Here is a 23,104-nt window from a genome sequence, read left to right on the forward strand (position 1 = left end):
CTCAGAGAGGCGAAGCGCCTTGTGATCCCAGGATCCCTGGTTTGGGAACCTGTGTGTGGCTGTCTGGTTTGCCCCCACACTGAGCCTAGAGAGACGGAGAGCTGGCTGGGTGCCTCCCTCCCCCTGTCCACCCAGACAGAGCGCTGGTGGGGACTAGACAACCAAGCTACCTTCTTTTATTGGGTTTCTGGGTAAAAACACCAACCATATCAAGCTTCCATGCAGACCCCCAGGAAGCACAGATCCGGACCCGCCCCAGGTGGCTGGGGGAGCTCCGATCAGGATTTGAGGCGGGCTGAGCGCCGGAATGGCGGGGGCTGGGGAGCTTGGGTCGTCACCTTGCTGGGGGGTTTGGCTGTGTCCTGGAGGCTGGGCTGGATGTGTGAGCGGCCGCTGGAGGTGAACAGAGCAGTCAGGGCGTTGCGGGCAGTGATGGCACACCGGCGGCTCACGGGCCTGGCGGCAGGGCTGGGGTCCTGGGCCTTCTTGTATTTCTGGACACAGAGGGTGCAGATGAGGCAGGGCCCTCCCTGCCGGCAGCTGCTTTCCCCCGCCCGGCTGAGATGGCACTGGACGAGCGGTGCGCCTCTGTGCTGCGCTCAGCCTCCCTGGGCCTGAGCTCTGGCGCCCCCAGCCTGGCCCTAGGCACCTCTCTTCCCCAGGACAAAAGCGGAAGGAGCCCCGCCCCGCCCTTTGTGGGCAGGTCCTCCCTGTTGGGGTGTGTGTCTGGGAGCTGAGGTCAAACACAGGAGGGAGGTGGCCAGTGGCCATCGCTCCCAGTTTGGATGGAGTGGGTCCTGGGCAGGGTGGGGTGGGGCTGGAGGCCCAGCTCACCTGCAGGTTCTCCAAGTGGCCCGAGGACTTGCAGTGGGAGAGCTTTGCCCCCGAGCTGCCGTGGTAGAACTTCTGGCAGATGCGGCAGACGTAGCCCATCACCGGCACCATGAAGTCCACACCTGTGGGGCAGCGGGTTCTGGGCACTCATTCCTCCACACCAGCCAGGTGTGCCTCCCTCTTTAGGGGTCCATTTATCCCCCCACCTTCCAGGTGGGAGAAAAGGACGAGAGGATGGGCCGCCTGGCCAGGATGCTGTGGCCGGGACCTGGGGGGTCACCTGGAGGCTGAGGTCAGAGCTGAGGTCTTACCATGTGCAGTGTTGGAGCTGTGGGTCTCTGGGTCTTTCCACTCCTCTATGGCTATCCCTCTGGACCTCACCTGGAAACATGCAAGTGTGGGCCTCAGGTCTGACTTCCCCCAGAGCCCCCCAAACCTGAATGCAGGTGGGGGGCCCTGGAACCCACCCATGCTCTTAAACACAGTCCCCTTGGTTTTGAGGAGGCTGTGGGTGGCATTCTCTGAGCCTTTGCACAGCCAATCCTGCCTCCCACAGTACCCTTCCCAATCTATACTTCCTAGGCTCAGCTCAATCAGCCGCTTCCTCCAGGAAGCCCTCCTGCTCCCACAGTGGCCATAACCATGCCAGGTGTGCCTGACACATCACACATGTCATCTCATTGAACCCTTACCACCAACACCTATGGTTCACGCATTTTACATAAGAGAGAAAACATTAACTCACTTGCCTGGTGTCAGCTGGTTTAGGGAGGAGCCAGGTTAGTAAACCCTGGTAGGCCCCAAGTCCTGCTTTCACGTTTGACCGTGAGCCCCCTGCCAGCTCCATGAGTTCCCACCTGATGCTGCAGTGACCTCAGTCCTGGGGGATGGGTTTCAGGTGACCTAGGACCCCTCGTCTCACCTGGCCATAAGCCCCTTCCAGATGAGGCCACCTGACGCCATGCCAGCCTCACCATGCCCAACAGTGCCTCCCACACACCAGGCAAGCAAACACGGCTTCTCGGAGTGACACCCACTCCCGTTTGCCAGCCGGGGCTGTCACCCTCACAGCCCGAGTGGGGACTATTTGAACAGAGGAAACAGGCTCAGAGATGCCAAGGGGCTTGCCCAGGACACCACTTCTGACTCTGAATAGCAAGGCCAGCCTCACCCCTAACCTGCCTGGGGCCGGAGGCCACCCTTGCAACCCTCCATCCACAGTCCCTCTGCGTCCTTTCTGCTGCCCCATCACCACCCTGGGCTGTAACGGGCGAGGTCTGCCAGGGGCCAGGCCTTTGTCCCCACATATCCCAGCACCAGGGTCTGGCCCGGAACAGCTGCTCCGGAAACATCTGTTAAACTGAAGAGAGTCCACGCTTCTCTAGCTCCTCGCTCCCGGGGGGCAGAGTAGCGGGGCATTCTGAGCACAGCCTGGCATCCAAGTTGGTGAGGTTCTGCCAGGAAAGTGCTTGGCACATGCCTGGTATACAGGTAGGTGCTCTAAAAGCGCCGACTGCGCTAGCTGTCAGCATTAGCAGCATCTTACGCTGGCTTTTCCTGTGTGTGCATTGCAGCCAGGCTTCGAGGCCCTCACAGATTTCACGGCCCCCCTGCAGTCACCCGGGTGTATTTGCACAGTCCTACAGGGTATCGTTAGTGCTAGCACTACGTTGTAGCGAGCATTAGTGCCTGTAAAGGCCAGCACAGTGCCTCCTGGCCCCGGGGGGTGGGGCGCAGTCCCTCCTGGGCTGGGAGTCCAGCCTCCAGCCTGCCTCCCACATTCCTTCCTCCCCCCAAGCACCTGCTTGCAGAGTTCCTCCTCAACCTCCATCTCTTCCTCATTCTCCTCCTCCTCCTCCTCATCTTCATCGTCCTCAAAGCAGCCCACGGCATCCACCGTGATGAAGTGGTCCTCATCCTGGCCAGCTATCTCCTTCTCGAACATCTTCATCTGCCCAGGAAGTGGGTCAGGGCTCAGGTCAGCTCTGGGTGGCCAAGGTGCCACACCCCGTCCCACCACACACACACACCCTGGTCTCCCAATCGCCCTGGACCTGCTATGAGTTCAGGCTGGGATAAATCTCAACTTGCTGTGCGGCCTTGGCCACGACTCTGCACCTCTCTGAGCCTGTCCCCCGAGGGAGCCGGGGTTACCTCCTTGGCTTTGTCCTTGTGCCCCTGGGACTTCACGTGCTCCACAAACTTGCGGGGGGTCCTGAAGTAGCGGCTGCAAACGGTGCAGAAAGGTCGCAGGGACTGTTTGGCCATCTGGGGGGAAGGAGGGCAGACCAAGTGGGTGGCGGGCAGTGTCTCCAGGCGCAGCTTGGCAGTGCCAGTGAGGCCTCGCCTCCCTCCTGCCGGCCACCACATCTGCAATCTCAGCCCCTGTGCCAGCGCACGGGCAAGCACGTCCCTCGCCTGTGCCACTGGCTCCGAGATGGGATGGCCGATGGCCACAGAGAGGAGACAGGAGAGAGCACACGCGCTGGGAGGAGCCCCCGAGCCCCACGGCTCAACGGCAGGGCGAGATGGTGCCTGGCCCGCGCCGGACAAATGGGGAACCTGAAGCCCAGAGAAGAAACGCGCTGAGGCGTTGAGAAGCCGCACTTCCGTGTGACGGCCACGCAGAGACAGACTGACACGGACTTCCGTTCCAGCCTGGACTCCTTCCCTCCCAGCCCTCGGCCTGGAGACAGCACATCCAGGGCCGTGGCAGCGCGAGGCCTCGCACCTTGTGGTCCTGCGTCCTGCGGTGCTGGATCAGGTCCCCCGTATAGTAGACCCGGCAGGTGTGGCACCAGCGCCTCAGAGGCGGCTCTCTGAATGGTGACAAGCAAAACAAGGGCAGTGTGACCCCCGCGTTCCCGGAAAGACGGGCGCTCTCCCAGGCGCTCTGTAAACACAGGGCCATTCCAACAGGAGCTCTTTGGGAAACTTAACAGAAGGGTTTGGAACTTCACCTGGAAGAATACTTAAATGAGAATGTGAACAAGGAGAGTTGGGAGAGAAATGAGATTTAGAAGCATCTGGGATGCCAGAGGGTCACCAGGACAGTGACAGCACCGAGGATATCTGGCGTTGGAAACCTTTCTTTATCCTTCAGTTTAATGCCCCGTGGTCCCCAGAGCTGCTCTTGCCCCTCACCACCATGCCCCTGTGGCAGGCAGGGTCGGCACATGCGCCAGGGGAGCAGCCCCACAACCCACGTCCTTCCCAGGTGGACGGTCACGTGTTCCTGCCGATTGGAGCCCTGAGAAAGGGTTTAGTTCATGAGTTCCTGCCTTACACCCCTTACGAGGCCATTTTACAGACAAGGAAAACTGAGGTCCAAGGTCACACAGTGAATGGTGTGAAGAGGCCTCTGGGGGCGGGAAATGCTTAATACAAAGGCAGACCTTGCAGATGGTAGAATCAGGGCCTGTCTCAGCCTGGCCTGGCCTGGGAGACTGCCCAGCCCCCACACAGGGCCTCCGAGATCCCACACTCACTCGTCCTGTCTCTCCAGGACATCCCGGGGCACGGGCAGCAGGGACAGGAGGCAGGCTTGGCTCATGTGCTCAATCTCCCCGAGCCGCTGCTGGTGCTGGGCCCCCAACATGTGGTCCTGGAATTCCTACGACAGGAGGGAGGGAGGGATGGGCATAAGGACTGAGCCCCGGAAGGCGGTCAGGGCTGGGCCGAGGGAGGAGGCCTCCAACCTTGGCTTTCATGGCTGCCCCAACACCACTGAGAGGCCATTTCTCTTACAGCAACCCTGTGTGGGCCACAGAAGGATGGTAAACTGAGGCACAGAGCGAGCACACAGCAGCCAGAGCCTCCGCTCCTCCTGGAGCCTGTGTGAGCCTCAAAGACCAGGAGCAGTCTGAGGAGCTCTCAGGTCCGCTGGCTCCGCTCCACCAGGCACAGAGTGGCGGGTGACTACAGCCCCCGGGGTGGTAATACGAGTCTAATGCTGTTATGAATGCTATGCTCGCTCCAGGCCGGGTCTGGGGCTCATGACTTCAATGTCGAGTCGCTGAATCCTCAGAACTACCTGATGTGGTGGGTTCTACATGATTCTTCATCTGACGCATGGGGAAACTGAGGCACAAAGGGTGAATTCCCTCCCGAGGTCCGCAGGGCTGGGCAGGGCCGATTCAGACCAGCTCGGCCTGACTGTAAAAGCCTGCCTTCATGGCTGCTCAAAACATGTGCTCTGAGCGATGCTCAGCTGCCAGGAACCGGGGCTCAGGGGGCCCCATGTGGCCACGCAGGCAGCCGTGGACCGGGCAGGCTGGGCACCCCACACAGGCCCTCCCCCCGACCGAACCACGGCCCAGGGCAGGGTGGCAGTACCTGCTGGCTGCAGCAGCTGGCCCTGCAGATGTAGCAGAAGAACTGCAGCGCCTGCTTGGAGGGCACGCTGGCGGCAGCAGGGGTGGCGGAGGCGGAGTCGCTGGAAGGTGGCCCCGGCGCGAGGGATACAGTGCTAAAGGCCCGGCTGTCACTGCTCTGCAGGATGGTGACCTTCAGGGAGCCCCCGGCACCCCACACCTGCGCCAGGAGCAGGAGCAGAGCTACCACCAGCTGGACGCGCATGGCGGGCCAGCCCCAGTGCTAAAGACCTCTGAGCGTGGTCTCATCGGGCCTCCGACAGCCCCCTTTACAGATGGGGGAACTGAGGCTCTAAGCTGTTCGAGGATTGTCCAAGCTCACACAGCTGGGAAGCACTGCAGTCAGGATTCAAAGCCAGGCCCCCCTAAATCTAAAGCCAGGTCCACCCCCTCCTCATACACAACAGGGAGAAAGTGAGACACAAAGGAGGGAATGGGCTGGGCCACAATCCACTGTGCAGCAGAGCTGGGCCCCGAACCTCTGGCACGGGCTGACACTCCACTCTCTCTAAAGAGCAACGTTACTCATGGGAGGGGACTAGACGCTCCAGTTTTGGGATGAGCCGGCTGGGAGGGACTCCTGTCCCCAAAGTAGCATCAGATCTTGAGAGCAAAGGCGCGTGTGAAGGCAGCTCGACAGCATGAAGAGTTTGACGAACCATAGTCAAACCCACTCCGCTCTGCCCACAAGCCCAGGCTGCAGGCACATGTCCCAGGTGGGGAAACACGAGGGGGCCCCGAGGGGGCCTGGGATAGAAAGAGGCCCTCCCACCGCTGGGCACTGTGGTCCTCACGCTGCCACATTAGCAGCTCTACCCACCCTGAGCATCTCTCTTGCTCTTTTTTCACATTCTCCCACATCCAGGCCACCGGTCAGCTCCTCCTGGCTCTCCTCCATGCTGACCTGGGCCGCCACCGGCTCCGGTGAGGCCTCCTCCAGGCCTGGAATGACACATGGGCTCCGTTTCCCAGGGCCCATCTCCCACCGGACCCAGAGGGACCTGGGCCCAAGGGCCACCTTCTGTGCTCACCGTCAAGGCCTTTAAGCCTCTGGTGTGAATGGCCCCAAACCCTTGTTCTGGGTCCAACCCTTGGTCCCAGGCAGCGCCCGGTCAGAGCTGGACGGTGTCAGGGGAGGACAGAGGGGTCTGGACAGAGCTGTCCCAGCACCGGGCCGGCTGGGAGCCAGTGCTCACCGACCTGCTTCAGCTTCTACTGCACTGGGCGGTGCCTCCTGCAGAGGGGAAGCAGCCGGAACTGGTGCTTGCTCTGATGCCGGCACTTGTGGCTGCGTCGCAGGCTGCCCCTGGGTCTGGTCGGGTGGCTGCACTGGCAACTGCGCCGGAGGTTGCTCTGGTGGCCGCTCCCCTGGCTGGGCCCGCGGCTGTGTTCCTGCCTGGACCTGTGGACATGTCTGGGTCTGTGCCTGCTCCTGCAGCTGTGGCTGCGCCTGCGTCGGCGGCTCTGCCTCCGGCTGTGCCTGCGGCGGCATTACGTGCTCTGGGGAGGTCTGTGTCTGTGCCTGCTTCTGCTGCGGCGGCTGCACCTGGGCCTGGATCTGCAGGACCCGTGGCTGGGATCGTGGCCGCACTGGGGCTTCCAGTGGCTCGGGCAGCAGCTCGGGTGTCTGCGTCTGCTTCGGCGCTGTCCTCCGGGCCTGTGGCTGGACCTTCGCCTGCAGCTGCTCTGGGGGTCCCTTTTCTGTGGCCTTCTCTGAGCTAGGAAGGATCAAAGGAGATCAGATTCATGTCTTCCAACCGGCTCCCTAGTAAGGCTAAGACCCAGGTTCCAGTCATCACTCTACACATTCGAGCTGGGCATTTGGGCAAGCCCCTTTGGCTCTCAGCCTAAACAAACTGGGAGGATCACTTGCTCCCACCTCCCACAACTTGCTAATATGCAACCAAGGCCTGTAGAGCTGCCCACCCTAGGTCCCAGATGCACATCTCCACCCCTCAACCTGGCCGCTTCGTCTGTCTCCAGGGGGCTCGGTCAGTGAAGACATCAGTCTGTCTGGCCTGGGGCCTTCCCAAGTGAGGTGCAGAATTAGGTTTGACCTTCCTCCAAGCCAAAAGCCAATGCCCTGTCCTTGTTCCAACTCCCCTGAAGAGTCCTTTCCCCGCCTACACCTGCCGCCCCCTGCCCGCCCGCACGCCCCCTGGCCTTTGCAGGGATGAGAGTACAGGCCTCCTGGGCCCCCGGCAGGGTTTCAGCATCAGTTACCTCTTTGACCTTTTAGCTGGTGGCCCAGGCGCTTCGCAGGACTCTGGCTCAGGTGCCGAAGTGCAAGTCTCCTTAGCAACGTCATCTGGGCAGGGAGGGGAATCCTGGTCTAGAAGGAAGGGACAGGTCAAGCACCAACCATCTCTAGGAGGTAAGGCCTGGGCTCACCCGCACCAAGATCCCTGCCTCCATGACCCACCTGCCCCAACCGCCAGCCCCTCTGAAGGCCCAGCAGCTCCCTCACCTGGTGTGTCCGTTCGGGGCTCCGCAGCGTCCTCAGACCCCTCTGGGGGGTCTGCCTCGTCTCCCACAGGCATCGTCTGAGAAGAAGAGTCCTGCTCCCGTTCAGAAACCGTTTCTGACACCCACCGCCCACCTTGCAAATACATCCTTGCCCAAGAGCAGCGGCAACCATCCCAGGAGATGAGGGGCCTAGGGCCTCTCCTCTGGTGGGCCTGGCCCCAGAGCTGCCAAGAGATGACCTTAAACTCCCCAGGAATCGTGTCCAAGGCGTTCCATCTGGTTGCTGACGTCAAGTAAACCCAGGTTTGGGGGCCATGAGCCCTCTCCTGGCCACGGTGCTGCGTCCTGACGTCCCCCCTTTCCCTGCAAGCAGCGCAGAGGGACCCTCCTCAAATGCACACCTGATCACACGTCTCATCTCTTTCAGGCCGAACCCCCCCCCCCACCCCCGTGACTTCTCGTAGCCCAGAGTGCTCTCTTCACCCCGAGCCTGACACCACCTCCCCTCCTTCCTATACAAAACGACCTCTGCCCCCACACCCACCCCTCCAAGCTGGAGGCCAAGGCCCTTTCCCCAAAGCCCCAGGCCTTTCCAGAGCCCCAAACGCACTTCTTACAGGAACCCTTCAGGGGAGCTGAGCAAGGAAAGGAAAGGCATTGGCCTCTGGTTGGGGGAAGGCCAAACCCAGGGCTGCACCTCCCCTGGGAACCAGTACTAGGCGGACCGCCCACCACATCAGGCCTCCGTGCCCTGCAGCAACGACCCACAGGACATGGGCACAGGCCTTCAAGTCAGGAAGCCCAGCTCTGGGTCTTTCTCCCCCAGGGAAACCTCCATCCAGCCCCCTCTGAGCCTGTTTTCCCATTTGTAAAATGGGGGTGGGGTGATCAGAGACAAGCCTGTGAGGAGAGGCCCACTGGAAGGTCAGAGGCCAGGACCCCTCTCTGGAGGGAAATGCCTCACCCCCAGAGGGGCGCTGCCTGGGAGCAGGCAGAGAGCGGGTGCTGCCCCCACCCCAGGATCCTCTCTGAGGAGCACAGTGTGTGTGAGGAGCTGCTGGGACGTTCAGGGCCAGGACAGTCTCGGGGAGTTCGTTATTCCCTTTGCCAGTCTCTGAGTCTTTCTGCTTATCAGGGGACCCTCCCTTTGAAGCGTTCACCCCCTCTCAGACGGGGAGGAGCCGGGGTGCCGGCTCAGAACCTTCGGATGGCCAGTGTGGAGTTCAGGGCTTTATAATATGGTTTCACCTCCATTACCTTTCTTTTCTACTGTTTTATTTTATTTTATTTATTTTATTTTATTTTAGGTAGTGATATAATATGTTTCCTGTTTAAATAACCGAGCAGAGGCCCTGGCCAGATAGCTCAGTTAGTTAGAGTATCATCCTGATGTGCCAAGGTTGCGGGTTCGATCTCCAGTCAGGACACATCCAAGAATCAACCAATAAATGCATAAATAAGTGGAACAACAAGTCGATGTTTCTCTCTCTCTTAAATCAATCAAGCAATCAATCACTGAGCAGAGTCCAGTTCACTTCAAGCTGTCCTATCCCAGGCAGAAGCCATTAGCCACAGATGGGTGGCTTTTGAGTACTTGAAACGTGGAAAGCCAAACTGAGATTTTGGTATAAAATCCACATCAGATTTTAAAGATTTAGTACAAAAAAAAGAGAGAGAGAGAAATGTAAAACGCCTCACTCATTTTTTATATCGATTACATTTTGGAATGATAATTTTTAAATATATTGGATTAAATAAAATATATTTAATTAAAATCAAATTCACCTGTTTTGTTTTGCTTTGTTAATATAATTACTAGAAAAAATTAAATTCCATATATGGCTTGCATTTTATTTCCATCAGGCAGTGCCGATTTTAAGAACTCCTAAAACAAATATAGTGTTATGTGTCAATTATAGCTTAATTTTTTTGCGTGTCATCCTTGCGCAGGGGCCATGCTAATCTTCTCTGTATCGTTCCAATTTTAGTATATGTGCTGCCGAAGCGAGCACAGCTTAATTTTTTTAAAAAGAGAAATTTTAGCCCTGACCGGTTTGGCTCAGTGGATAAAGTGTCAGCTTGCGGACTGAAGGGTCCCAGGTTCGATTCCGGTCAAGGGCATGTACCTTGGTTGCAGGCACATCCCCAGTAGGGGGTGTGCAGGAGGCAGCTGATCGATGTTTCTCTCTCATCGATGTTTCTGACTCTCTATCCCTCTCTCTTCCTCTCTGTAAAAAATCAATAAAAATATTTTTTTTTTAAAAAGAGAGAAATTTTAGGTAAATAATAATACTGATGATATGTGGACATGGCAAAATCCCATCAGGGGTTCAGGAATATTTGAAGTTTGAGAAACACTACACAAGTCCAATTTACCTCCTGCTCACTTTACAGGTGAAGAAACTAAGGCATAAAGAGGGGTGTGGCCTGCCCAGTGTGAGCCAGAGTGGGGAGCTGGCTGATAACCAGGCCAGCCCTCTCCCATCCCTGCCTGCTCTGCCCCCAGCCACCACTCACCTTGCGATCAGGGGTGGTCCGGGACTGTTTCTGTGGGTTCCGCCCTGCAAGGATGAGCTTGGAGGGGTTTATGGGGACCCTGACAGGAGGGGGGCCCAGCAGGGACTGCTGAGTGGCCTGGGGAAAATACTGCTGTAGATTTGGGGTGGCCATCTGGGGGGGTGTGAGGCTGGGGGCTGTCAGGTTCGGGGTGGCCAGGTTGTAGCTGCGAAGGTTACCTGTAGGCAAGAAGATGGAGAAGAGGGATTATAACACATTGCGGGCGGACATTCTCGCGCTTTCATGTTACACAGTGCTTTGCAGAAAAGTTAACGGCACTTTCACATTTGGTTGGATGGTAGAGGCTAAGCTTTCTATGCGTGGCCCCAGTCACTAGGCCCAGCCATCAGCAGGGTAGATACTGTTTCTACTGATGACACAAAAGACACGAAGCGGAGGACTTATCCAGGGTCTCCGGGAGGTCGTCTTGACTCCTCCCTCTCTTTATCCCCCCACCAAGCCAGCACCAAACCCTACCAACCCTCTCCCCCCCCCCTCCCAGTCCAGCCTGACTCCCCTTCCTAGCTCCACTCCCAGCGCCCTTCCAACGCCACCTCATCCCTGCACGTCAGCCAGGTTTGCACTGGAGAGCAGCAAAGAGTGATCTTTCCAAAAACCACATTCTGACTTCGCCCTTCCCCCGTCTAAACCCTTCCATAGCTCCCTGCTGCTCATGGTGCCAGGTTCCGCCTTGCCCTCCTCCCTGACAACCTTTCTTTCTATTCGCCCCACACATGCCCCCACTAGACTCCAGCTATAGGCTCCCGTGTATCCCTCAAACAAGCCTGGTTTCTTCCTGCCTCTGTTCCTTCCGCCTGGGACCTTCTGCCCCCACTACCTCCCAGTTACTTCAGGTCTCCGTGTAGGTGTTTCCTCTGGAGGCTTCCCCGGAGCCTCTCTCAGGCCCCAGGGCCTCGAGCTTGCCTGTTCCAGGACCAGCTGCACAACTGCTTTGTCTACTTCCCACTGCCCATCACCCAACCACCCGGGGAACACCTCATCAGGCTCAGCAACCCAGTGCTTGGGGAGTATTTGAGCCACAATGGACAGTGCAAGTCTTGCCCCAAGGCTTGGAGGAAAAGCACAGGGGTTCAGGGCAGGTGTCAGATGTGCTGTGACAGCTTATTCAAATCCAGACTCGACAGCACAAGCTCTGTGACCCTGAGCAAATCAGTTCCCCCTTCTCAGCCTCAGTTCCTTCATCTGTAAAATGGGGATAATAATAGTGCTTGACTCAGTTATTAGGAGGATCCAATGAGATATACAAGTGTGCCTTGTATATAGTAAGTGTTCAATTAACATGGCTTTAAAACAAATACATGTACACAGATGTGCAGGGAGAGAACAGAACGCCAACCAGCTGTTACAGTGAGATGAAAGATGGCACACTCCCAAAGAAAAATGACAGAGCCCTCATGCCCGCCAGAATGGCTACCATCAATAAATCAACAAACAACAAGTGCTGGCGAGGATGTGGAGAACAGGGAACCCATGTGCACTGCTGGTGGGAATGCAGACTGGTGCAGCTACTGTGGAAAACAGTATGGAGTTTCCTCAAAAAATTAAAAACGGAACTGCCTTATGACCCAGTGGTTCCACTTCTGGGTATGTAGCCGAAGAAACCCAAAACACTAATTCAAAAGGATATGTGCACCCCTGTGTTCATTGCAGCATTATTTACAGTTAGAGGCCTGGTGCACCAAAATTCGTGCACTGGGGAGGGTGTCCCTCAGCCCGGCCTGCACCCTCTCACAGTCTGCGAGCCCTCAGGGGATGTCCCTCTGCCGGCTTAGGCCTGCTCCCCACCAGGAGTGGGCCTAAGCCATCAGTGGGACATCCTTAACACTGCTGCAGAGCTGGGAAAGGCTCCCACCACTGCTGCTGCACTCGCCAGCCATGAGCCCAGCTTCTGGCTGAGCGGCACTCCCTCTGTGGGAGCACAATGACCACCAGGGGGCAGCTCTTGTATTGAGCATCTGTCCCCTGGTGGTCAGTGCACATCATAGCAACCAGTCATTTCACAGTGTGGTCAATTTGCATATTACCCTTTTATTATATAAGAATAGCCAATATTTGGAAGCAGCCCAAGTGGCCATCAGGAGATGGATGAATGGATAAAAAAGCGGTGGTACAGAGCTGAATACAATGTTCGTTGGAACTCATCACTGTGGTACAAACTAGGTTCTTTGTAAATTAAAAAAACTATGGCGCCGCAATATTTTTGGAATTAGTTGTGATGCATTTGATTTATTTTATATTCATAAACTCTGTTACATTCTATCAATTGAAGAGAAGCTGTAGCTGTTACAATTTACAACTTTTTAATGTAAACACAGAGTAACTAAACTATAATTTTTGTGTGTAACAAAGCTGATGTTGAATTAAAATTATATCTCATCATGAAAAAAAAAAAGCTGTGGTACAATTACACACGGAATACTACTCGGCCGTAAAAAAGAAGGAAATGCTACTCTTTGCAACAGCACAGACAGACGTGGAGGGCATTGCGCTAAGTGAAACAGGCCAGTCAAAGAAAGGCAAAGGCACATGATTTCACTCATATATGTGGAATCGAATGAACAAAATAAACTACAAACAAAACAGGAACAATTTATAGATACAGAGAACAGAATGAAAGCTGTCAGGGGGTGGGATTTGGGAGCGGATGGAAAAAAGTGAAGGGATTATGCAAAAAAATAAAATAAATAAAAAAGAAAAATGGCAAAGGACATGGACAAGTCACAAAAAGAAATACAAACGCTTAACAGACCATTATGAAATGTTAAACTGCACTAGCACTCCAAGAAATGTAAACGAAAACATCAATAATATAGCTTTTTGCCAACCAAGTTAGTAAGTTATATGTATATACGTGTATATATATATATAAAAAAGCATATAATACCCAGTGTTGCTGTGGGCATGGTGAGACCGGTACTGTCATACGTGGCTGGTGACATTGCAAACTGGTCCAGTCCTTTAGGAAAGCAATTTGGCAATACTTATCAAGAGCCATAAAATACCCATCCCCCACCCTCCCAGTTATTCTACTCTTGGGAATCCATTCTAAGAAAATAGTCTCAAACAGGATATTCATCCCACTGCTATTTAAAATAGAAAAAAAAGAAAGAAAGAAATGGCTGGGAAGGTTTAGGTAAGCAAGGGCACATCCCTCCAATGGAATATTAAACAGCTACTAACACATAATCAGAGGCTGTCCAATCATACGATAAATGATCATGCCATTCTATTCAGTGAGAAAGAAACAAGATCCAGCCTTTCACTTGTGTCAATAACCACCATCACCTACCAGTCCCCACGGTTGTATCTAGAAAAAAATGGCAAGAAACACACCAAAACCTTGACAGGTGGTTCTTTTCTTCAGGAGGTGAGTGAGGCTACAGACAATAATTTGGGTTTTCTTATCCTCTTTTAAAAATGCTCTTTTCACTTGTCTTTGAAGAGTGTAACTTTTTAAATGGGGGGAAATATATGCATATATTGTGGGTCCCTGTGTGTGGTTTTATCTCTCCACTCATCTATCTGTCATTTTTTTCTTTCTTTCTTTTTGTTGTTGATTTTTTTTAATGAAATTTATTTGGGTGACATTGGTTAATAAAGTTATATAGATTTCAGGTGTACAATTCTATCTATCATTTCTTAAGATTTTTAATTGATTTTTTTGAGAGAGAAAGGGAAAGGGAGAGGGAGAGGGAGAAGAGAGAAACATTGATGTGAGAACATTGATCAGCTGCCTCCCAAAAACCCCCCACTGAGGATCGAGCCCGCAACCCAGGCATGTGCCCTGACAGGGAACCCAACCAGCAACCTTTCCATGCATGGCATGATATCCAAGCAACCTAGCCACGCCAGCCAGGGCTGTCTGTCATTTATAGGTAAGCTCCCAGAACCATTCACACCCAGGTGGCCCTGGCAGGGCTGAAGAGTGACAACCATCACATCTGCCCTGGCTGCAAACCCTGCTGGGGGGCAGGAGAGTCTAGCGCAGTGGTTCTCAACCTTGGCCGCACATTAGAATCCCCTGGGAATCTTTTTAAAATCCTGGTTTCTGGGCCTCATTCTGGAGACTGAAAAACTGCTCTCCCCATGGGGAAACTGAGGCCAGGGCACAGACCTAAAGCGCCCACTCAGAGATCCAGGGGGTCAGGAGGCTCAGGCCTTGGTCTAGCTCGGCCACTGTTGGTGCGGTGTGACCCAGGACAAATGATTTCCCTTCTCTGGACTTTCAGCTTCCTCATCTGTCAAACGGGATGCACAGGAGGGTGGTCAAAACAGGTCTTTCCATCCAGCATCTCATGTAACCTGAAGGTCAGGTAAATGTGCTGAGTGCTGTCCACAGAGCCAGCAACATGGCCAAGGGCACACAATGGGTGAGGTCAGACAGACCCGCCTGCAGCTGAGCAACTTGCGCCTCCTGGAGCCTCGGTGTCCCGCCTGTAAACTAGGACGCCGCCAGCAGCTCCCTCTCAGGGTGACGCTGCGGATCTGGTGGGACTGGGGGGGCTGCTGGGAAGCTGGCACTAAGGCGCAGTGAGAGGGCCTGTGGCCATACCTTGCAGCTGCTGCAGAAGCAAAGCTCGCTGTAGCAGCACGGAGCCGCTGAGGAGGGAGGCCGCGTTGGTGCCCTGGAGGTTCAGAAGCTGCTGCTGTGGCTGCTGCTGGGGGAGCCCCCTGTGTGTGGAGAGCGGGTGTCAGTGTCACCGGGAGAGCCTCTTTCTGGAGCGAGACCCTCCCCTCCATTCTCTGCCCTCCTGGGGGTGGGAAATGATGACTTGCAGGACTCACACAGTCAGGTCTCTGGGAGGAAGGGCTGGGAAGGGGTCTCTCAGGCCTGGGTCTGAGTAGCCGGGCTAGAGCAGCCACCCCTCCCCGGGAACTCACCTGCTCATGGCCATGGGCAGGGGGGCCTGAGGTGGGGGCTGCTGGAGCAGCTGCTGGAGCTGCAGCAACTGCTGCTGCTGCTGCTGGAGCTGCTGCTGGAGCTGCTGCTGCTGGAGCTGGTTGAACATGGTGGCTGGGGAGGAAGGGGAGGAAGTCTGGGCTCCCCACCCCAGGCCCGGCCAGCACTCCTCCGTCCATGGTCACCCGCCCCCACCCGGGCCCTCGAATACTGCCAGCTGAGCTGTGCTCTCCCAGTCCTGCCCAGGCCGCCCACATTTGCTCCCCGCCCCATCATCACACCCCCAATTCTCCCAACAGCAGGAGCCAACCACACCTCCCGCCAATTTCCCCCAAATCCTGCCAACAGCCCCCAATTCAAAGGCCCAACCCGTCCTCCATCTCTCCAACTCTCAGGGTCCAGGGGGAGCACCCGACCCCAATACACCACCCGCTGCGGCCTTTCTCTGCGGAGGCCAGCGCCCCCCTCCCCCCCGCCCCACCCCACACACACTCAGCCCCTCTGACACTCCCACCCTCTCGCTGTGCCTCTTGGTGTCAATCACAGCAGCACCTCCCCCACCGAGCCCCAGCCTTTCCCTCGCGCCCAGGAACAAAGTAGAAGGGCGCCCCCCCCCCGCCCCCACACACCGTTCCGCTATCCCTTCCTCTGCGGAAGCAGCAGGCAGCGTTACCCTGCACCGCCCGGGACCCCGCTGCCCCCCACTGCCCGCAGCCCGAACCTCCTTTCTAGTGTCCCCCCAAGACTTCCGCCCGTCCCGCTGCCGTCCTCGGCCCGCGCACCTCGCTTCCCTGCGCGGCTTTGGCCGCGGGAACCGCACGGCCTCCACCCGCACCGCCGCCGCCGCGCCTCCCCCGGGGGCAGGGCGGGTCGCGCGCCGGCCGGCTCGGACTCCAGGCTCCCGGGCTCCCGCAAGTCCGCCCGGGGCTGCCGGCTCGGAAGGCCGGGCAGCGGGCCGGGCCGGGCAGCGCCCTCTGGAGGACCGGAGGTTCCGGCGCCGCGGGCAGCGTCGCGAGACCCAGCTCCGCGCGCGAATCCGGCTGCGGGGCGGCGCCCGCTCACCTGGCGCCCGCGTGTGGGTGGGCGCGACTCGGGGCTGCGAGGGGGCCCGGGGCCGCGCGGACCCTCCGACCCGCGTCCTCCGCATCCGGAAGGGGCAGCTGTGAGCCCCAGGTCCGTCTGGCGCCCGGAGGGGTCTGTGGTCCGGGAAGGACACAGCGGGCGACTTCGAGGAGGACCGTCCCCAACCGACCTCCCCGCGGCCGCCACCGTCCCGCGATCCGGGGGCCCCGCGCGGGGCCGGGAGGGGAGGGGGCTGCAGCCGACGGCTGGACATTCGGGAGCCGAATGGGGCGAGCGGCGCAGCCCGGGGAAGGCATGTGCCCACTGTCCAGCCAGCCGCTGTCCATTTGGAAGTGTTGACTCGGGAGCGCGGGAGGAGGGCTGAGTTTAATGATAAAAACTCATCCTGGCCCTGAAACGGTCCTGCCGGGAGGGGTTCTTTACGGCTCTGTCCCCCGTCCCTACGCCCCTCCCCTCTGTCCCTAGACGGAGTCACTGAGCCAAAAGCAACCCCCGTTCCCGCTGCTGGTGCTCAGCGGGTCGGTACCCGCCCCGGGCGTCTCGCTCCCGGCCCGGTGAGCGCCGATCTGTGCGGCGGGCGCGCGGTGGCGCTAGGGACGCGCAGACCTGGGCCGCCCCGCGCGTCCAGGGAGAGACCTCGGTGCCTAGCCGTCTTCATCAGGTGACAGGTGATGCCTAAGGCTCAGGACCCGCCCTACCGCAACCCCGCGGGGCCGTGGGGGGGGGGGGGAGGGGGGGCGCACAGGTGCCTAACTCCGCCTGGACTTAGGGACGCGAGAGCGCGCGAGCCAGGCCGGGGGCGGGGAGACATCGCGCCACTGAGTGAAGCCGCAACCTGGAGGCGGGTGGCTTTGAAGGTGGGCCTGGGGGGTAGGGCTTTACCCCCGAAGGGCCGGGAGCGCTAGGGAAGGTGCCACAGCATTACGTTCTCTCCGATTAGAAAATCCGGGCCCTGGCAGGGAGAGGAGAGGCGCGCGGAGATCGCCCTGGCTGCCCACCAGGTGCAAGCGCGCTGACACCTGATCTGGGCGCGAGCGTTGGGGACGCCCGGGCTTGAATCGGGGCTCACTGCCTGTGCCTCGGCGACCCTGGCCACCGGGGGAGTCCTCTCCGACCCGCTTCTTCCCCTAGAAAATGGATGTTCCCACTCTGGGGTGGGGGAGGGGGGTGTTACATAATGCTTAGCACTGGCACCGGGCACCGAGTCTAGCAAATTGCCTAAGTAAAAAAAGAGAGAAAGAAAGAAAACCACTGAAAATAATGTCCATGCTGGTGAGGGGTGAAGGGGGGAAGACTGGGCCGGCTGCCTGTGTTTCCTGCTTTCTGGAAAGCCATTGGCAAAGTCTCCATCTAGACACCAAGGTGTTGTGCCCTTTGCCTGGTAACGTGGAGGAATCTAGTCCAAGGAAATAAGAGAAAGGGGCGTTCTTAAAACCAGCGGGTCCTTTACAGGAACATCAGCTGTAGTAGCTGTCTGGCAAATCACCAACGTTAGGAGAACAACTAAATTAATCATGGCGTCTGCTTTTTTTTCTTCAAATTTTTTATTTATTCATTTGAGAGAGAGGACGGGAGAGAGAAACACTGGTTTGTTGTTCCACCTATTTCTGCATTCCTTGGTTGATCCTTGTGTGTGCCCTGTCTGGGAATGGAACCCACAGCCTTGGTGTATTGGGATGAAGCTCTAACCACCTGAGCCACCGGCCAGGGCATGGCATCTGCTTCTTTCTTTTCTTTTTTACAGAGAGGAAGGGAGAGGGATAGAGAGTTAGAAACATCGATGAGAGAGAAACATTGATCAGCTGCCTCCTGCACACCTCCTACTGGGGATGTGCCCGCAACCCAGGTACATGCCCTTGACCGGAATCGAACGTGGGATCCTTCAGTCCGCAGGCTGACGCTCTATCCACTGAGCCAAACCAGCCAGGGTGGTATGGACTTAGGGACGCGAGAGCTCTTCTTAAGGAAGAGCATACGGCCATCAGACTTTGTGTTTTCAAAGGCTACTTAAACACTCCCAATACGACGTGAAGTGAACTCAATAGGTGACAAAACCACATACACATTATGATCCCGGTTTGGAAAGAATAAATATATTGTCTAGTGGACTCACGGGTGTTTTTCCCTTTCTCCCCCCCCCTCCCCCGCAATTTGCTATGATTGCTTTGAATGACTCATGGGGAAGGAGGGAGCGTTTTCAAGAATGCATGTGACCCTGTGCTGCCTCCTTGAAGACCAGATGGGAAAGTGGATAGGAAAGCTCTGGGGACACTGTCTGGGGCTAGACGCGTGTTGTGATGAATCCCATTGCAGGCAAAGGCCCCGCCGGAAGGGATATGTTTGGGGGGACGAGAGGCCCCACCTCTGTGCATCCCAAGTGAAGTCTGAGGTGACAGCATCAGCCCGAAGCCTCTTCCTTGCCTCTCATTTGAGACACATCTTTATCAGGAAATAAGCCCTGCTCGTGGGGATCTATGTCCAGACCTACTCTGCTCCAGGAGGCCGCCTGTCTCTACGACAGCATGTAGTGTGACTATTACAGTTTGGGAATATATCTTAATGCTTGACAACACGAGCCCCTGACATTATTATGCTTTATAAAGAATGTCTTGCCAATTCTCAATCTTGTACCTTTTTTTTTTTTCAGATAAACTATAGAATGATTGTGTCCATCTTCTCCTCCTCCCTCAAAAAATCTCCCATCAGACTATCTGCTGGTGGGGTGGGAAGTGTGTTTCGGGTGGAGAAGAGCTGGCACCGTCCCTGAGTGTCCCCGTTTAAGGGCGGGGTGAACGTCTCCATCGATTGGAGCCTTGGGTGGCATTAGGGTTTCCCCAGTTTCCTCATCGAGCACCTGCCCGGGGTGGTGGCTATTGTCACTTCCCAACCGGCTCTGGATCACGGTGTCCTTGTCTTGTCACCTGCCACCTCCTTACCCGGCATTACATCTGCCCTCGAGAGTGGCACGTGCCCCCGGGTGGCAGAAAGCAGCCGCTGACTGGGCCCGTGTCCTTGGGACCCAGCTCAGAGCGCCTCACATTGCGGTTGCCTGGGGAAGGTCGGTTACATGAGTGAGCGAAGGAATGAAGGAATGATTCTAGACACACTCCTCATCGCCCTCCTTGTGCCTCGATTTCCTCATCTGTCAAAAGGAGCTGAGAAGAACTCCTCCCTCCTGAGGGTGGGTCTCCCAGGCAGGAACCGGCCAGGAGGAAGGGCCCAGCCAAGCTGCCTGGTGTTAACCTGCCAGCACCGTTGATGATAACGCTGCAGGGGCTCCAGAGAGAATTCTCCCCTTGGGCGCTCACAGGAGACTCCAAGCCATTGTGACCCACTGAATTCATGGCCCCCGGGGCCCAGCTACTCGGTGCTTGGAGAGACCGCCTGCAATCCTTCAGGCCTCACCCACAGCTCAGGGCAACGAGGCCAGGGTGCATCTCAGGGTCACTTCCTTTCTGATTCCCGGCTTTGAGTATGCTGGTTCCTCTGCCCAGAACATCAGCCACCTCTACACTCCACCGTGGCATTTTATTCATCGATTCTTCCAACTCAACACAACCATTCTGAGCAGAGGAGGGAGAAACAGTGAGAAACTAGGCAGCCGTGAACGAGGAACGGGGCGTTCTAGCTGTTCTTCGGCTGCAGAAAGAGCTGCACCAGCGAGGCAGGCAGAGCAGGAGCCTCCTGGGCACTTGGTTCTCAGTAGATCCAGGCTGCGACCCAGCACGTCACGGTGGGGCCTGTCATCCTACATTTCCGACAGACTCAGGGGGCTGCTGGTGTGACATCAGTGGTGCAGCAGTACAGGGAATGTGGTGTGATCCTGCTTCTGTAAAAACTGCATACATATGAAAAACAGAGAAGAAACACTGAACTATAGTAGTGGTCACCTCTGGGTGGGAGGACGATCAGAAGCTTTCAAACACTGTGTAAAGCCTGATTTTTACAAGAAGCTTCACTATCCTCATTAGGAAAAACAACCCAGCCATGATGGCACCCCCTAGGCAGGCATTTGCAAACTGCGCCCCCCTCCCCAAACGAACGGCTCTGCCCCAGGCTTCATCTCTGCTCTCGGGTTCCCGGAGCATAATAACGGGCTGGCTGGGAGCGGCTGCTCAGGATGTGCATTGTGCGTAGCTGATGCCCCAGCTGGCCGGAGGGCTGTCATCATTGGCATCCTCAAAGCAGCGGTGTAATGAGTCTCCTCAGCGCCAGGCCAGGGCCATGCCCGTCACAGGCACTCAGATCTATCCTTATCCCCATTACCCAGATTAGATAACTGAGGCTTGGAGACCTAGAGGGACCGCATCATACAGCTTGTCTAAGACCCAAGCAGGCTCCTGGGGGAGGGCCTGCTTCTTCCCTCTGCCCGCCTAGAAAAATCTCTCCCCGGCATGCCCACGTGTGTCACTTGCTTATCTCCTCAGGCCTCTGCTCAAACTTTTACCTCACCAATAAAACTATTTTAAAAAAGACACAACTTTTACCATACCAGAGGCCTCCTCTGACCCTCTGATCACACAATAGCAGCACTACTGCTCCCAACCTCCCCCAGCTCCCTGCTTCCCAACGCACTCAGCACCACGTGACAAAGTCATGTTCATTAGCTTATTTGTTTTGTTTCTCTTTTTCCACTAGTCTATAAGCCACATGTGAGTAAGGACTTCTTGTCCATTTTTCTCCCTGCTTTATCTCTGGCATCCAGTATATTGCCTGGCTCAATAAAAATTTATTAAATGGATGAATAAATGATACTCAGATTCAGAGGCCACTGCTCTCCCCACTTTGTCCCTGCCCTATCTATAATAATAAAAGCGTAATATGCTAATTAGACCAGACAGCCGAACGACCTTCTGGACGTCCTTCCAGACGAAGCCGAAACTGGGATTGCAAGGGCCGAGGCAGCCACCGTGGCTGCGAGGGTCGAGCCCCTTGCACAAATTCGTGCATCAGGCCTCTAGCTTATGCATAGGAAATGATCCACTGACCCCCAACAGCACAGGGTAGGCTGGCCTCCCTTTCCTAGCCTCCTTGTAGGGAGTCCAAATTAGGTTCCTCAAATGCAGAGGTGATGGCCAGGCCTGGGGCCCCGCGGCCTCTTTGTGTGAAAGGAATAAACAGGTAGGGTTGTAAGAGTCCCTGATTCAAATCCCACTGTCTTACCACCACGATGATGAGTTGGGGCAAAACCTACTCCTCTCAGGACAGTGCCGGGAGCCGGTCCATCCTTGCTGTTTCAAGGGACCTGGCATATATGGCATACGGTTCTTAATGTGTTTGCTCACCTTCTTGGCGCTGTGTTTTGACCAAGGTCACCTCTCCGAGAGGGGTTGAATCCCCAGGTGGGGATTTTCCCCTGAAGTTGGGGAGGGAATAAAACCCCTCAACTAAGTGCCAGGCGGGTAATTGATCCCTTTAACTACGAACAATCATGCTTAAACTACATAATCTTTTCTCCCTGGAATGGAGATAAGAAACGCCCTAACCTTTGTAATAGAGATTGATAGGATTGAATCAACTGGTATAAATGCGGTTGTGGCAGGACAGAAGCACTCAGAACTTAGATCACAGAACTCATGAGACAGAACTCAGAAGACAAGACCAGGAGAGACAGAACTCAGAACACAGAACTTAGAAGACAGAACCAAGAAGACAGAACCTACACAGAACCTAGAGACAGAAGAACTTCGCTGGAGAAAACATGGCAAAAGATCCTCGACAGAAACTGGTAACGGAGCCTGGAGACGGAACCTGGCGAGAGAACATGGCAAAAGATCCTGGACTGAACCTGGCTGCGGAGGTTGGCAGGGGAGCCTGCCTAGAACCTGGTGACTGAACCTGGCTGAAGAACCCCGCTACAGAACCTGACGACCGAACCTGGCTGGAGAACCTAGCGAGGGAACATGGCTACAGAACCTGGCTGGAGAACCTGGAGAACCTAGCAAGAGAACATGGATACAGAACCTGGCTGGAGATCCTAACCAGAACTTCGCTGGAGATCCTTACCAGAAATTAGCTGGAGATCCAGACCAGAACTTGGCTAAAGATCCTGGCTGGAGATCCTGGCTGGGCTGCTGATCAACTGAACACTGTCTCCGTGTCATTCCTTCTTCGCCGACTCCGTCTACGCCTTTGGGAACCCCTGGACCCGCTGGGGTGGACCCCGGCAGGACAGGAAGTCCCAACTCTCCCGAGAATGGCCTTCTAAGTGGCGGGCGGTCCTCTGCACCTGCTGGTCCTTCAGCCTGGCATGCTCTCCCCCAATCTGCCTGTAGCTGTGTCTTCTCCTCATTTAGGTCTCTTCTCAAAAGTCACCTCCTCCGAGAACACCCCCCCCCCAAACACTCCTCCCAGGCTGACGTGGACTTTGTGCACCCACACAGGTACCTCTTTTCACAGCCTCTTTCTTTCCTCCATGGCTCTTAGGATAAACTATCTTCACTTTTACTCTTTCATTGACCTGTTTGGTCATTTACTGTCTGCCTGCCACCTGGATGTGAGATCTAGGACAGTCTTGTTCACGGCTGTACCTCCAGGGCCCAGGACAGGCCTGGCTTACAGTAGGTGCTCAGGAGACTGTGACCTTGGAGGAGGCCCATCCTCCCCCCAAGCCTCAGTTTCCCCATCTGTAAGATGGAGTGAGGCAGTCATGACTACTGTCCCAGAGGCCCGGTACTTGGCGTGAGACCCTCTACCATTCCCAGAAATGGTATCTTTGGTGCAGCATCCGCGCCCCCAGACGCTACACAAGCGCCCCGAAACCCGCAGAAGGAGAAAACTACAATCCCCACAGTGCCGCTGACCGCGCCTGCGCACGGCCGCCCGCCTGCGCCGCCGCGGGCGCCCTCTGGCGGCAAATCGCTGCAGCGCT

General features: G+C 56.2%; 1 protein-coding gene and 1 pseudogene across 6 annotated transcripts; both read right to left on the reverse strand.

Annotated features, from left to right (window-relative positions):
• Positions 1–150: 150 nt before the first annotated feature.
• Positions 151–16,296, reverse strand: CIZ1 (CDKN1A interacting zinc finger protein 1). 6 transcript variants are annotated; one of them, XM_059658168.1, is made up of 18 exons: positions 15,933–16,103; positions 15,132–15,264; positions 14,803–14,921; positions 13,135–13,206; positions 10,191–10,408; positions 7,675–7,765; positions 7,431–7,539; positions 6,658–6,925; positions 6,408–6,609; positions 6,028–6,149; positions 5,170–5,367; positions 4,323–4,447; positions 3,566–3,653; positions 2,989–3,102; positions 2,636–2,785; positions 1,146–1,215; positions 835–956; positions 151–494 (listed from the first exon to the last, which is right to left on the reverse strand). In XM_059658168.1, exons 2-18 carry the CDS (start codon positions 15,257–15,259, stop codon positions 279–281), a joined length of 2,412 nt encoding a protein of 803 aa, XP_059514151.1. In that variant the 5' UTR covers positions 15,260–15,264; positions 15,933–16,103; the 3' UTR covers positions 151–278. The 6 variants fall into 6 exon arrangements, with proteins under 6 accessions (XP_059514151.1, XP_059514150.1, XP_059514148.1 ...); XM_059658167.1 differs by having other exon boundaries at positions 6,408–6,925; positions 7,675–7,750; XM_059658165.1 differs by having other exon boundaries at positions 6,408–6,925.
• On the reverse strand, positions 9,585–9,685 carry LOC132212962 (U6 spliceosomal RNA; annotated as a pseudogene).
• Positions 16,297–23,104: the final 6,808 nt, after the last annotated feature.

This window comes from Myotis daubentonii, chromosome 11 (genome assembly GCF_963259705.1).
Source record: "Myotis daubentonii chromosome 11, mMyoDau2.1, whole genome shotgun sequence".
NCBI lineage: Eukaryota > Metazoa > Chordata > Mammalia > Chiroptera > Vespertilionidae > Myotis > Myotis daubentonii.

What these genes read in the sequence shown, in the direction of transcription:
- CIZ1 (XM_059658165.1), bottom strand. Translation starts at nt 15,259, where the DNA reads ATGTTCAACCAGCTCCAGCAGCAGCAGCTCCAGCAGCAGCTCCAGCAG. An exon ending in GCCCCGAACGGACACACCAG is followed by an intron (nt 7,540 to 7,674) that starts GTGAGGGAGCTG and finishes CCTTCCTTCTAG; the next exon opens with ACCAGGATTCCCCTCCCTGC. An exon ending in CCAGCTAAAAGGTCAAAGAG is followed by an intron (nt 6,926 to 7,430) that starts GTAACTGATGCT and finishes GATCCTTCCTAG; the next exon opens with CTCAGAGAAGGCCACAGAAA.